This window comes from Temnothorax nylanderi, unplaced genomic scaffold (assembly GCF_030848795.1).
Source record: "Temnothorax nylanderi isolate EJ_2023f unplaced genomic scaffold, tnyl_v1.0 TNYL_tig0016_pilon, whole genome shotgun sequence".
NCBI classification, from domain to species: domain Eukaryota; kingdom Metazoa; phylum Arthropoda; class Insecta; order Hymenoptera; family Formicidae; genus Temnothorax; species Temnothorax nylanderi.
In genome coordinates, this window is record NW_027249078.1 from 1,550,152 (window position 1) to 1,564,065 (window position 13,914).

The 13,914-nt window shown below is 35.8% G+C and overlaps 5 protein-coding genes across 13 annotated transcripts; 3 read left to right on the forward strand and 2 right to left on the reverse strand.

The window, feature by feature from the left end:
- The first annotated feature begins 630 nt into the window (after positions 1-630).
- Positions 631-4,042, forward strand: Pick1 (protein interacting with PRKCA 1). Of its 7 annotated transcripts, none has more exons than XM_071698702.1 (7): positions 632-1,274; positions 1,393-1,460; positions 1,545-1,772; positions 1,892-1,951; positions 2,432-2,750; positions 2,825-3,020; positions 3,097-4,042. In XM_071698702.1, exons 3-7 carry the CDS (start codon positions 1,663-1,665, stop codon positions 3,792-3,794), a joined length of 1,383 nt encoding a protein of 460 aa, XP_071554803.1. In that variant the 5' UTR covers positions 632-1,274; positions 1,393-1,460; positions 1,545-1,662; the 3' UTR covers positions 3,795-4,042. The 7 variants fall into 7 exon arrangements, with proteins under 7 accessions (XP_071554804.1, XP_071554809.1, XP_071554810.1 ...); XM_071698707.1 differs by having other exon boundaries at positions 1,897-1,951; XM_071698703.1 differs by lacking the exon at positions 1,545-1,772 and having other exon boundaries at positions 631-1,274.
- A 140-nt stretch (positions 4,043-4,182) lies between these two features.
- On the forward strand, positions 4,183-5,701 carry Rpl12 (ribosomal protein L12). Its single transcript, XM_071698712.1, has 4 exons — positions 4,183-4,343; positions 4,436-4,509; positions 4,907-5,299; positions 5,661-5,701. Exons 1-3 carry the CDS (start codon positions 4,307-4,309, stop codon positions 5,291-5,293), a joined length of 498 nt encoding a protein of 165 aa, XP_071554813.1. The 5' UTR covers positions 4,183-4,306; the 3' UTR covers positions 5,294-5,299; positions 5,661-5,701.
- On the reverse strand, positions 5,698-7,597 carry Der-1 (derlin 1). The gene is made up of 2 exons (XM_071698711.1): positions 6,935-7,597; positions 5,698-6,824 (listed from the first exon to the last, which is right to left on the reverse strand). Exons 1-2 carry the CDS (start codon positions 7,368-7,370, stop codon positions 6,502-6,504), a joined length of 759 nt encoding a protein of 252 aa, XP_071554812.1. The 5' UTR covers positions 7,371-7,597; the 3' UTR covers positions 5,698-6,501.
- A 222-nt stretch (positions 7,598-7,819) lies between these two features.
- Positions 7,820-10,468, reverse strand: L(1)g0320 (signal sequence receptor subunit 1 l(1)G0320). The gene is made up of 5 exons (XM_071698710.1): positions 10,221-10,468; positions 9,521-9,694; positions 9,182-9,441; positions 8,661-8,928; positions 7,820-8,451 (listed from the first exon to the last, which is right to left on the reverse strand). The coding sequence occupies exons 1-5, from the start codon at positions 10,282-10,284 to the stop codon at positions 8,384-8,386; spliced, it is 834 nt and encodes a 277-aa protein (XP_071554811.1). The 5' UTR covers positions 10,285-10,468; the 3' UTR covers positions 7,820-8,383.
- Positions 10,469-10,757: 289 nt separating this feature from the next.
- Positions 10,758-13,719, forward strand: LOC139768494 (uncharacterized). Of its 3 annotated transcripts, XM_071698720.1 has the most exons (7): positions 10,759-11,141; positions 11,780-11,944; positions 12,119-12,266; positions 12,382-12,745; positions 12,826-13,001; positions 13,099-13,174; positions 13,329-13,719. In XM_071698720.1, the coding sequence occupies exons 3-7, from the start codon at positions 12,207-12,209 to the stop codon at positions 13,442-13,444; spliced, it is 792 nt and encodes a 263-aa protein (XP_071554821.1). In that variant the 5' UTR covers positions 10,759-11,141; positions 11,780-11,944; positions 12,119-12,206; the 3' UTR covers positions 13,445-13,719. The 3 variants fall into 3 exon arrangements, with proteins under 3 accessions (XP_071554820.1, XP_071554821.1, XP_071554822.1); XM_071698719.1 differs by having other exon boundaries at positions 10,758-11,141; positions 12,826-13,174; XM_071698721.1 differs by having other exon boundaries at positions 12,826-13,174.
- Positions 13,720-13,914: the final 195 nt, after the last annotated feature.

The following is a 13,914-nucleotide window of genomic DNA, read 5'->3' on the forward strand; positions in this document are numbered from 1 at the left end:
AGACTGTCTTGCTTTCTTTTTTTTTTTCGAGAAACGGCTTAAGTAGATAGGTCAATTTTGAATTTCTATAAGATACGAAGTCTTGTTTTTGGACCAACGGTTTAACGTCTCTTCCGAAAGACGGAGCCCAGTTTGCTCCGCACAAGGGGCCTATAAATAAATCTTGCACGGAGGGGGCGCAGCTTTCGGAAAAAACTTTCCATGGCTCTAGTGGACTCGAACCTGGTTCCTCAGATTACGAGTCTGGCGCTCTACCACTAGACCACACTGCCGCCCTACATAGGATTACTTTTTCAACTGTATATGTATTTTACATTGTATATCATAACACTGCTGCTCATTTTATAGATTCTTTTTTTCTTAATTGTATGTGTTTTTAAATAAATAATCGATTGCAAATACAGTTGAAAAGTAGTTGCAAAAGTGTATATAAAATAATATATAATAATATATAATAAATAATGTATATTAAAAAATTTTGTATAAAGTTTTTGAGAAAATCAAATTTGGAAATTAAAAAATTAATAATACATTTTCTTAATTCTTTTCTTAATTTGATGAGTTTCTTTCAGCAATTACTATAAATAAAAATATATTTTATTCAAGGGAATAAAAGAGATTATTTTGATATTTTGATATATTGTTTGTTACAGGTTGTGTAATATAAGCTTCATTGACGATTGTACTATTGAAGTAGGTAAATCGGATGGATCAGATGCAATGAGTTGCAGTGGAAAGCTACGAGGAACAAAACAAGAATTTTCATTCGATAAAGTATTTGCTCCCATAAGAACAACGGCGCGCAAGGAAAAGACTCGATGCTCGATCCTCGATCAGGATCAGATCCCCACCCCCGAGCCTTCTGCATGTGTTATTCTCATCTCGCTCACTCCAATTACTGTCTCGCTCGCTCTTATACCTTCTCGCTCGCTCACATAACGAAAAATCAATAACTTTGCGTTACCGACATTAGCACGGAACGCAACCTAAATCGTGCACGTATGTGTTACCCCGTGGCCCACGTGGACATTGGCTACGTAGTTCATGTGCACGTTTTACATCGTTCCCAGAGGGCGTATCGCGTTCGCGGATCACCTAACCTAAAACCGGGCCGTGTCGTCTCTCATTCTTCTCTCTGATAAAACATAGTTTATCAATATCGTGTTTTATCAGTTATTAAATTATTATTAGCTTTGGTTTTTAATTAAATGTGAAAACGTGCGAGAAGCGTATCGACTTATCCCGGATCTATCATTGACACGATAACTCACAACGTAATAATTTTTGCAGACGACATTCTATTCCTGTCGTATATTTTACGTTTATATTGAATAAATTAATAGAAATTGCGCAAGAAACGCTAGATGTAAATAACGATCGCTCACATTACAGATATTAACAAGCATGACTGGGCTGGGTATGGACTTTGAGGACGATTTCTTCTTCGAGGAGGATAAAATGTTGGTTATGTAGAAGATCGTGGATCTTGATTGTTTATTATTAGTCAAAATTTGTCGTACTATATTCGTTGTGCTGTATTACAGTCCTATTGCGTTTTCTTTTTGGTCGTAAAATGCATGCCTGAATGCCACGGTGCGGTGGGAAAAGTTCAAGGGAAGGTCTAGCGATTCGGCTATTTCAACCACAGTCGCAAATACTAGCATGCTTGAAAGTTTGAACGAATCAACTTTGGATGAAGCTTCTGTCGCTCTGACCACCGTACCATCGGCTAGCATGGAAATGCACCAGCTGACTATGATGGAAGATCGCATGTACGCACTATTCTTGTGTTTATATTGACTTTTGACATTTCTTTTTGCTTCATATATATCTCTCTTTCTGCGCCAAATTTCAATTTCTTCCTTTTATACTGTTGCTTATCGGGACCTAGAACAGATATAGAATTGGTTACGCAAGATCGATATATACAGCGGCGACCCATCGACCACTTGTAAGTTTTGTCATGAAACATCTCTCTTTGAAAGACATTTATATTATTGAATTATAATTTATTGTGTAAATGTTGCCGGAAACTCATAGAATGTATTCAAACTAATAAAACTTATAATGACTATTATGATTTTTCTAATTTAAAAGCACTCTTATGAAAATTTGACATTACACACAGCATAAAATATTGTTAAATATTTTCATAACTTTAGATGATGTTAACAAATTTTTAATGATTTTGGATATGATATAAATTATATTTATGATAACTGTCTTTATACATGTATAGATTTGTAATTATATCTTTTTTTTTATTATAAATAAATACCGATAGATATTGTATATCTATTGGAACTTTAGAAACCAGAGAATTTTTTAAATCGTATATTTAATAACTTTTTTGTAAAAGCTTTAACATGCTGTATGTTTGTATTTACTTAAAGATTACGGTATATTACACATATTTTTTATTAAATTTCAGGGGTATGACAATCACATCTGGGAACATCGTAATACAGAAGGATACTAGTAATCTAATCGGTATAAGCATCGGCGGCGGTGCACCACTTTGCCCATGTCTTTACATTGTACAAATTTTCGACAACACCCCAGTTGCTTCAGACGGTACTCTTCAAGCGGGCGACGAGCTTGTTGCGGTGAATGGAGCATCAGTGAAGGGTAAAACTAAAGTGGAGGTTGCAAAAATGATACAATCCTGCGACTCGCAAGTCAGCATTAATTACAACAAGTTACATGCCGATCCGAAACAAGGCCGTACGCTCGACATCGCTCTCAAAAAGGTGCGTACATTTGATTATGTTGTAGCACAATTCTGCACAAATTATATAATAACGGTAAATTTCTGGATTTGCAGGTAAAGCATAGGCTAGTTGAAGGAATGGGTAGCACTACAGCTGATGCACTTGGACTATCGCGAGCCATCCTTTGTAACGACGCCCTTGTCCAAAGATTGATGATGTTGAAACGCACGGAAAATTTCTATAGAGGCCTTGTAACGCATGCTAAAGCTACATTACATGCTTTTTTCGATCTGACACAAATTTATAAAGGTACAAAAGTTTCAAACAAGTATTGTCAAAAGTATTGCATAGAATTATTTATTCACACAACTGTGTTTCTTTTCAGTATTCGGAGATGCTTTTGCCGCCATAGGAGTGCGAGAACCGCAGCCACGTGCCAGTGAAGCCTTCAGACAATTTGGAGAGCAGCACAGGCAAATGGAAAAGTTTGGAGTGATAATGCTAAAGACCCTGAAACCAATACTGAGTGACTTGGGAACATATCTTAACAAGGCTATACCAGATACACGGTTGACCATTAGCAAGTACGCCGATGCAAAATTCGAGTATCTGTCCTACTGTTTGAAGGTAAAGGAATTGGATGACGAGGAGCAGAGCTGTGCCGCTCTGCAAGAGCCTCTTTATCGCGTGGAAACGGGCAATTATGAATATCGTCTGGTACTGAGGTGTCGACAGGAAGCTCGCGCGAGGTTCGCGAAGCTTCGCTCAGACGTGCTGGTAAAGCTTGAGTTGCTGGACAATAAGCACGTTCAGGACGTCGTATGGCAGCTGCACAAGTTTGCAGCAGGTCTAGCCAAGTATTATGCCAATACACGGGATCTATTGTCGACGGTAACGTTATTCCCGGTCGAAGTCGACTTGTCACATTCCGCATTTCAGTACAAATCTACCGGGCCGCAAACTTTAACGGATTCAAGCGAGGACATTGAAGAGTATGAATCGGAAGAAAAGTTGCAGAATATAAACGAAGAACTTCTCATTGACACGTCAAACTTCCCACCGGACTCAACCGATAATACATAGCAATACTTATTGAATTTCTAAAAAAATTTCGAGATGAATAAGATCTTTTACAATCTATGCGCGTATATAAGATTTAATTATGCTTTGTAATTTAATCTTTGCTTTCAATGTAACTGTGATTATAGAATTAAAATAAGATAAAATAAGATGCACGCACACATCACGTGTGTATATATATTATATATACTATTAATGTATATTTACGAAAATAAAATTATTACCAAAGAAAGAAAAAAAAGAAAAGATAATGTCAGAAGTTCATCTAAAAAGAACAAACCTGACCATCCATTGTGTTTTGAATATTTGAATGCAGAAAAAGGCTCATCGCCTATGTATTGGCAACACTGCCGAGACTTGGTTCCGGTAACCGGTTTCCGTTCCCGCCGGTTATTTCTCAGCCAGCAGCCACAGCAGCCTTTCCGTTGTAGAACTCGTGGGTTAGAGACGCGATTTTCTCGTCATCAGATTTCATCTGCGTTTTCTTCTAAGAATCCGTAACAAAAACTACCAAAATGCCTCCCAAATTCGATCCAAATGAAATAAAGAAAGGTAATTTATTAATATTTTTTGTGTAGCATAGGTAAAAGCTTTTATAATTTTTATAACCTAGAAAAAGATGTTAAATTACTTGTGTTTTTCAGTATTTTTGCGATGCGTTGGTGGTGAGGTAGGAGCTACTTCATCTCTTGCCCCTAAAATCGGTCCTCTCGGTTTGGTAAGTCTGGAAAGAATTTATTTGTACCAAAACTTGCTTGTATTTGTCATGCATGTTTATAGTCAAGAAGAAATATTTAAAAATCAATTATTTTTAAAGTAAGAATTACATATTCTAAAATAGATAATTCTATTGTAAATTTATTTTCAAATTTACAAATGGATAAAAAATTATAAATTATACTTATTTTTCATAAACCTTGAGTAGAATTCATTAGGATTAAAATTTGTGATTCCAATATGATTTTTTATAAGATTTTATTGAAAATAAAATATCTTAAATGAACATTTTCTATATAAATATAGAAAATATATTGATTTTAAATTGATTAAAAGGTATAGTTAACCATATGTAATAAAGAAGCATCGATGACTGATAAATAATATTCATATTTCAGTCTCCGAAAAAAGTTGGTGATGACATTGCCAAGGCCACCAGTGACTGGAAAGGTTTAAAAATCACAGTCCAGCTGACTATTCAGAACCGACAAGCCACGATCACAGTTGTGCCGTCGGCTGCTTCTTTGATAATTAAAGCTCTCAAGGAGCCTCCCAGGGACCGCAAAAGGCAAAAGAATATCAAGCACAGTGGTAATCTGTCATTCGATGATATCGTTTCCATTGCCCGTGCTATGAGATCGAGATCAATGTCGCGAACACTCGGCGGTACTATCAAAGAAATTTTGGGCACGTGTCAGTCAGTGGGATGCACCGTAGAAGGCAGACCATCTCATGATCTTATAGACGACATCAACGCTGGAGAATTGGAAGTTCCGGAGGAATAATTGTTGGTAGGTATAGGGCTCTTGGTTCATGCTTTTCATTTTTGACAAAATATTTTAATGATGTATATATGTGTGTGTATATTTAATCGTTATATAATTATGCAATTTATTATTAATATAATCTTAAAGTTATTCATCTTTTAACTTAAACAGTCAAAATGATCAGTATTGACTTTGAGCTCTTGGTAGGGGTTGGCATCCCATCCACCTGTCTAACACTGGCTACATCAAACGATGTGTCGAGTGCTAGCAGGCATTTAGCCATTGAGGAGACAACCTCAATAAAAAATCATGTAATCTAGTAATTTTTCGGCAATATAGAAATGCGTGTATCACTAAGTATCTCGTTTTTTTTATGTTTTTACAGATTTTGTAAGGGGCAGAAAATAAAAAATACCTTAAAACGGAGTTGAACATACGTTGTAATTTCCTTATGTTACATTTCCTTAACTACACATGTATATTACTTTATCCATTTGTATTTTTTAAGTACACGTAACAAGATGAATTACATCAGTAGTTATTAAATTGAGCATGATCGAAGTTCTGCTTCAAAACATTTCACGAATTTACGGATAACTCTTCATAAATTTACATGAAAATGTTAGAAAGTTGATTAATGTTCTCAGAATTTTTTATTTTGAAATGTCTAATATAATAAGATTGATATATGCAAATTTTATACATTTGCACACTTAAAAACACTCCATAGAATTATATTATTAATTATAAAAATCTGTAGAAAACAATATTTACCAATTTCCTGATACGTCATTACAATAGAAGAACATACTTCATTACGTGCAATTAATAATAATCAGTTATTAAATTGAAGATTATAATAATTCCTATAAAAAATATTCGTGAACTAATAATGTATTTACAAGTGCTAAATATTAACATAAAATATTTTTGCCATTTTTCACAATGATATAATTTTTGTGTGAAAGATATAATTTCTTTTTAGTTTTATATATTTATAAAATACATATTTTATAAATATATTAATTTTATTAAATTGCATCAAAATGCACATATTAAACTCATATTTCAATTATCAGAATTGCACAAAAGTTAACAAACAGATATTTGGAAGAATCGGTAACGCAGAAGTAAGGACTTGTATATCAGTCGTAGACAGCGAAACAGATATAATAAAATGAGAAATTTCTTATCGAGTTCATAAGTCTTTCTCTTTAACTTTTTAACTATTGACCCAGTACATGACCTCTTCCCCAGTTGTGTCTCCCAAATATATGCCTTCCTTGAGCATTCTGCTCTCCCGCTGGTCTTGGCGCAGGTATATTCCCAAATGATCGAATCCCACTTCTTTGAGATGGGAAGAAACTTTCAAGTATCTTAGGAGTTTTAAGCAATTCCGGACCACCGAGCTCCTGAGGATACTTAAATTTCAAGAAGACGTACAGGTGTCCTACCAGAATCCCATAAAACTCCATCGTGCCGCCACCGGAGATAATCAAGTTAAATCCAAACAGGACCCAGGGCAGGTACATGGCTTTGAATTGCGTACCTGACGACAGAGTTTTCCATGTCAGCCAATATAATACCGTTATCGTTACAACGTAATGACACTATTGTTATTTATAAATGAAATATGATGAGAAAAGGAGCGAGGCATACCAAACCAGAAATTTACAATGGCATCCTTGTTTAGCTGACACCACACGTACAACACGCTGAGCACCATAGGGTCCATGAGCAGGGGGAAGTGGCCGATGTATCCGATGAAGACGCAGCATATCCAATTGAACATGAGCAGGAAGCCGTAATCCGCGGACTTCCCCTCATATTCCCCGCGCTCCAGTCTCAACGAGTAAGTGTACAAGAAGTAGCAGTTGATCAGGAAATGAAAGCCGGTGCTCTGGCTGAGGGGATAATACAAGACGCACGTAATCGACCGCCAGACTTCGAAGTTATTCAGATATCGGTCGGACAGGATCAGCGTGTGCGGGCTCAGAATTCCGAATCTGCCGAGTAACGTCACAAGCGCGGTGCCAAATAACCAAAATCTCGTAAAGATCGGTAAGGATCGGTACCACTCTCTCACATCTGACATTTTACGCGCTTGTCTCTACGATGCCGTTTCAATTAATCACAGCCAAGTCTCGCGGAGTAATGATGTGCGTGGATACTGGTGGATACGATGTTCGCGACAGGTGTTTTTTTTTTTTTTTTTTTTCAGGTTACGTGTACGCACGGCATACGGCTGATAATGCTGATACGGCATTCAGAGTGCGCTCGGGGAGACGCTACTTAGCGCTACAGGCTGTTCGCGGTAGCGCTAACAAACAGATAGGTGTATAGGTTATACTGCGCGCGCGCCCACACATGCAAATAGAGTGGAGTAGCTAAAATAAAATTTTAGTTTTGAACGGTACATAAAAATGGATTTTGATTCTAGCTGGTATTCTCTAGACGAGATCTCTTACATATTTTTTAAATGGGAACAAATTTTTTTAAATCGAGAGAAACATTTCCAGCGAGAAACATATATACGAGACAGTCTTCGTAAAAAACTTTTTTATTGAATTTTTACATACTAATATAATATAATTATAGAATGATCAAATTTTATCTGCACGCACACATGCATTCATGTTATCCGTGGTGATAATGCAAATTACGTAAAAAAATGGACAATTAATCTCAGAAAAAAAATGTATATAACTCGTCATTCTAATGTAAGTACTATGTAGCTATGTATGGGTTTTGTGCAAAAACAAGATCATTGGGTATCAACTATACCATTCTATTGATTTTGAACGTACATGTATAAAGTTCAACGTATTCTGTAATATTACAGAATATAGCCGTATGGCTTTCTCCATAATAGTATCTCATTAAAAAACCCATTGAGGAACTCCATGTTCTGTATTACTTATCAAAATTGATTACTTATCGAAACTGGATATTTCTTGTTCATATAATCTGTTTCATAATTAAGAAATTATGGAAGAGACTAAAGAACTCAGAATCACCTCTCCAAAAATTATTGCAGTTATCTTGTGCAATACAGATTTTCCCGCGTTACTTTTAAATAACATACATACATAAATATTAATATATAGTTCAATCATCAGCTGATCTTTTTGTTTTCCTTTGCCTTGGGCTTTGCTTTGGAGTTCTAGGAGATTTATCTGTAAACAAAACATAATTTGTAATAAACTTTGATATTATAATGCTCTTTACACAGTATTTGTTGACACAATGATACAAATTAATCAAGAAATTTGTAATAGCTATTTATACTATTCACGATAACAATTAAGACTCAACAGTGAGATTTGTTATTATTAAATTGGAAAGAAAAATAGCCAAACAGATTTCTGATCTTTCTATTACTTACTGATTCTGTTGAGAGTTTCTTTTGGCAACCAATCGTAATCTACATTGTTAGGGTTAGATGTACCCATTTCTACTGGTGCTTTACGAGTGGTAGAAGAACGCGATCTGCGTCCCAGAGATGATAATAATTGTTGACCTCCTACGAGAGTTAATATAACACATGCTGCGAGGAATATATAAAGGAAAACAGTTTCTCCATCAAGACCATCGTCTAGCTCTATAATTTGTATGGTTTCATTAAAGACAGCGTCATTGTAGGAAATTCCATTCTGCAAAAAAATATAATACATCAATACGCGAAAAGTAATATATTTCCAAACATACAGAGTTAAAAAAAGAGTTTATGCGATGAAGGGTATGTGATACTCATTGAAATAAATGAAGGACCTGACCGACATGCATTAAAATAATTGATTTTGCCAAAATCAGAGATTTTCAGATCAGTTTTAATAATATAACTCTACTAAACGCTTTTTTAAAACTCTGTATGCAATATCATGTCCCACTATATATCATACGTACTGCATCTTTATAATTCAAGTTAACGTTCAAGCCAAACGGTCTTCCAGCAAAACTTTCGGATGGTACGAAAGAATAAGCTAAGGTAGCTTCGTGCTTGGGCTTCACAATCTTGTTAAACGTAAATGTGGAGAAATTTTGAATGTAAAAATTAAAGTCCATTGCATAGCGGAAAGAAGCGTCCAGCGACTCCAAGACAAAATCGTTTTCACCCTTGTTAGTGAAGCCCACAAGAAATTCTACTATATTTCCAGCTGGCAATTCTGTCAAATTCACAATAAATTTTAGTATTACAGAAAAAAACATCGTACATTTTAATCTCAATGTTGAAAAATTCAATACCAAGGGTAGACAATGTATTATGAATAGGTTTTGTGAAAAGTATCGTTGTATCAGCATCAGCTGAGGCATTACTAGTATCTTCCTCTGTTTCTTCCTCAGTTATTATACTTCCTTCTTCACCTTCCACATCAACAATATCATCGATATTCTCATCTTCTTGAGCTTGGACATATCCTACAAGTATAAATGTAAACGTAAGGATCTATAAAATTTTAATATATTTAATATTATCTTTAAGTAATTTTATAAGTGACGTATTGCGCAAAATTGATCTCTGCACACAGCAGCAACAGTTGTAATAACAAATTAATATATTTTTAATACGTAAAGTCAGTATTTAAATGTACTTTATAAAAATACTCAATTCTCATTAGTATACGGTAATAAATATATCAATTTACACATTAAACCTGAATCAAAGTGCCTACTTTTGCACAATATTAAGTACTTTATTCATGATAAAAGTGTTTCAGCACCCTAAACATACGCATATAAGAATTGGCATAAAAATGAAAAATAGAAAATTCGTAAAACATCAGGAAATGCCATTTGATCACGTAAATCGTTCGTCCGACAATATTTGACTGAATCATTACGGCGAGAAAGAATTGAAAGCTCAAATCAGATGTTATTTCATGCTTGTGATCTTTACGCGTATCTCGCACGATATGTCACGCGAATAAATTGTAAATCGTATTACCTCCGTTCGCCGCGAGTGCGATCGTCGAGACGATCGCGAATAGAAAAATGTTAAAGTTTCTCATTTTATTCCGCTGCTCGGCCGGCACCCTTCTGTTAAGAACACTGACCAATTCGAGATCAACATCCACTCACGACGACACCACTGGTCCTACAGTGCTCCGACATAACCGTGCAAACTATTATTACCACGCACCGCCACCGCCGCGTGCTACGTGGAAGTTCGGCATGGTAGTCGTCAATTCGTCAACGTGGAACGTGTGAACGAACGGTACCGCGGCCGCGGCGTACGAGTCGAAATTACTAGTTCAGTGCCTGTCGCCTTATGTTTTTCCGAACGTTATGACCCGAAGCGGAATCAGCGGACCAATCACGGGATCGTTTTAATAGAACCCTTTGCAGTCGGATAATCTGGTCACCCTGGGATTTAACCAGACTGTTGGCTATTCTGACTAGCTTTGATTCTTGCTCCAGGAGGCAGGAGGGGCAGGAGGGTCTGCACACTCTGCACTCTGCACTGACGTACTGATTTGCGCTTGCGCTACGTAACACGTGACGCTGACGACGAACGACGAAGCGGTCCAGGAGCGGTAAAACGTTCGTGTCCGTTGCAGAAACGTGATAACGTTTATTAACTGAGACGCAAATGTGGTGCCTGCTCAGAGAAATTCAACACCTCAACCTTGGAATCTGAAAACGTCGGTTGTGAAGCTCGACTGATCCAATCGTCGAAGAAATTATCCGATCGACATGGAAGCGGTCGAGGAGAGCGAGCCCAACGTTCTTCGCGAGATCGCGAGTGAGGAGGAGCTGGCGCAAATCCCGAGAGAATTAACGAGGAAGATCAATGCGCATTTTAATGCAAAGTTCGAGGAGTTCATAACCGCCAAGGCGGTTTTCGAGACCAGCCGAAAATGTTTGGGTAAGCTGGACGCGCCGTTTTGAATTTTTAACAGCTTCGAATATTTGAGGGGGACGCTCGTTTTATTTACATACTTCTGAAATGCCGGCGCTTTTTATGTACCTTTCTCGAATTTAGGTTTCTTTTTCTTCTAACAATACTTTCGTTATTTACTCGAGACTCAATAATGGCCTAGTTTACACCGTGCGTTTAGGCCGCGACCTATACCTTATATTCAACCCAAACACGATAGGTCGCGACGATGTAAACAGTTGTGACCTCGCTTGGGTCAGGTCTCTTTTTCGCGTGCCCTGACCTAAATTAGGCCACATGACGTAACAAGTGTAAACGCAGGTGACCTAAAGATCGCCTAAAGTGCAGAGAATGTACCAATAGATACTAATAGATAATTTTTACTTATATTTGACCCAAAAGTATCATAGGTCTACATGGTGTAAACGTTTTGTTTAGAAGCCTATTTTAGGTCAGGGTATAGGTCAGGTCGCGATCAGGTCGCACGGTGTAAACTAGGTCAATGTAAACTTCTTTAGTCTCAAATATCGAAAGCCATAATTCATGGCCAAAATTTATCTCAAAATAAAGAATTTTGCATAAATAAATGGAAGGCCGAGAACTTTATATCGTATGTTGACTTACAGAGCAAAATTTAGAGACGGCGCAGAAGGAACTTGCAGAGCAGAAGTTGGATCTTGACGAGTGTAGAGGCAAGTTGGAGCTAGCGGAAAAGAGCAATACAGAAATATGTAGCAATCTTGAGGAAGTGAAAATTGAAGTGCACAGATTACAGGAATCTGTGTCAAACGGTAATGTCACGTTCTTACAATTTCTAATATCGATATATAAAAAAAATTTATAATATTTTCATAACTAATAATATAATTACTGTATAAAATAGCAAAGGACTAATGTTTATTCTTAATGAAGTGTTATCAACATTTAATATCTTGTAATTGGATTTGATTTAATGTGGATTACAGGTTGGAGAAGGAAAATTGTGAATTACGTAGGCAGAGAGACACAGTTACGGATGAGGCTAATGCATTACAACTGCAAGTATCAAACAGTATGAAACTCTCTTCGGATGAATCCAAGGAGCTATCACGTTGCAGTTTATCTGCGCTTCCTGTAAAGTATTCTAAGAAGTCTATTTTTTATCACAATATTTATTGCAATGACATTTCGTACTTTGAGTATTAAAGTATTTATTTTGTATTATATTAATTATATTCTATCTTTACAGAATGAAATACTACTAAAAACATTTAAATACTTGGATTTGAAAACGTTATGCCGAATGAATGAAGTAAATAATAGGCGCTTTGATATTTTAACACGGGATCCTAGACTCTATACACGTTTGAACATGCGTGATAAATCTGAGAAATATATGTGCGATATATTTTATTATTTTACACCTAGATGTAAATATTTGCAACAATTAGATCTTAAAGGAAGCTACTTTCATGTTAATGATTTCATAAACTTTCTTAATAATTGCGGCAGGCGTTTAACGCATTTAAATCTAAGTTATTGCACCATACATTATTCCTCAACAGTATTCCAACTGTCTTTTGAAATTTCAAAGACATGCAAAGATTTGAAAGGTATATGCATATAGTATATATATATATAATTGTCAAGATTATGGGTAAATAGCATAACAACTAATGCAAATTTTTCTTAGAATTGGATCTAAGATTTTGTCAGGGCATGGAATACGGCATCGACGTCGACAACGACGATGATGAATTTTTGTACCTCGAGAGGCTAAATAATTTGGAATGCATCATGTTTTCGAGGCTGCCAATCACAACAGAAAATATTTGCAAAATACTGCAAAATAATCCACAGATACGTGAGGTAGATATGGGAGTCTCCATGAATGATGAGATTTTAATAACTTTGGCAAATTCTTGTCGTGACTTGGAAGTAATACGTACACTGTTCATAAGCACAGATGGACATATTACATCTCAGGGTATTAGTGCTCTCGCTAACTGTAAGAATTTACAAAAAGTGCACCTTATTTTTTCGTAAGTATGTGCGTTACATTTTCTTTTAAAATACATATTATTGTATTCTTTATTGAAATTTGTTTGCTTCTCTTGCGAGCATCTTGAAAAAGTTACATGAATTTTTTCTTTGCAATTAAAATTCTGTACTATAATTATATGCTTTTTGTTACAGATACAAATATCCAGTTAATGATGACAGCTTATTTAGATTATTTTCTTCTTATCAACACTTGCAAGAAATTCATTTGTTCTTTCCTGTCCTCACTGATCACCGGTTGGAATTACTAGCGCAGTGCAAAAACTTAAAAAAGTTATATCTTGATTGTGTGAAGGATCTTGATGATCCTGATAAATATTCCATTATTTTGAAACAATGTCCTAAATTGCAGAAGTTTTCTCTCACGCGGTGTAATATAAGTGATCGATTAGTTGATCAATGGAGGGAAAGATATCCGCATGTGTCCGTCTATACAAAAAACTGATAATTTAAGTAGTTTTTGTTTACTTTTAATGTTCTTTTAATCTTATTTTAAGAATATATTTTTATTTTTTAAGTAAGAAAATGTTTTTTTCTATGTTATATCCTGATCACTAAAAGACGTAAATGAGAGACGAAGTAAATGATTCTAGCTGTTCTAGATATCAGAAACGTAAAAACCAATAACTTTCTTATTTAAAATAAGTGATGGCCATCGTCTGAACTAGAATAAACATTGTTTCAAGCAGCTACGTCACAGCTCAAGAGAGGAAACAGCAGA

Coding starts and splice junctions, on each gene's coding strand:
- Pick1 (XM_071698702.1), top strand. CDS start 1,663: ATGCTTGAAAGTTTGAACGAATCAACTTTGGATGAAGCTTCTGTCGCT. Junction 1,773..1,891: donor ACTATGATGGAAGATCGCAT/GTACGCACTATT, acceptor ATCGGGACCTAG/AACAGATATAGAATTGGTTA. Junction 2,751..2,824: donor TCGACATCGCTCTCAAAAAG/GTGCGTACATTT, acceptor CTGGATTTGCAG/GTAAAGCATAGGCTAGTTGA.
- Rpl12 (XM_071698712.1), top strand. CDS start 4,307: ATGCCTCCCAAATTCGATCCAAATGAAATAAAGAAAG. Junction 4,344..4,435: donor TCCAAATGAAATAAAGAAAG/GTAATTTATTAA, acceptor TGTGTTTTTCAG/TATTTTTGCGATGCGTTGGT. Junction 4,510..4,906: donor AAATCGGTCCTCTCGGTTTG/GTAAGTCTGGAA, acceptor TTCATATTTCAG/TCTCCGAAAAAAGTTGGTGA.
- Der-1 (XM_071698711.1), bottom strand. CDS start 7,370: ATGTCAGATGTGAGAGAGTGGTACCGATCCTTACCGATCTTTACGAGA. Junction 6,825..6,934: donor CATTGTAAATTTCTGGTTTG/GTATGCCTCGCT, acceptor CTCTGTCGTCAG/GTACGCAATTCAAAGCCATG.
- LOC139768494 (XM_071698719.1), top strand. CDS start 12,207: ATGAAACTCTCTTCGGATGAATCCAAGGAGCTATCACGTTGCAGTTTA. Junction 12,267..12,381: donor GCAGTTTATCTGCGCTTCCT/GTAAAGTATTCT, acceptor CTATCTTTACAG/AATGAAATACTACTAAAAAC. Junction 12,746..12,825: donor GACATGCAAAGATTTGAAAG/GTATATGCATAT, acceptor AATTTTTCTTAG/AATTGGATCTAAGATTTTGT.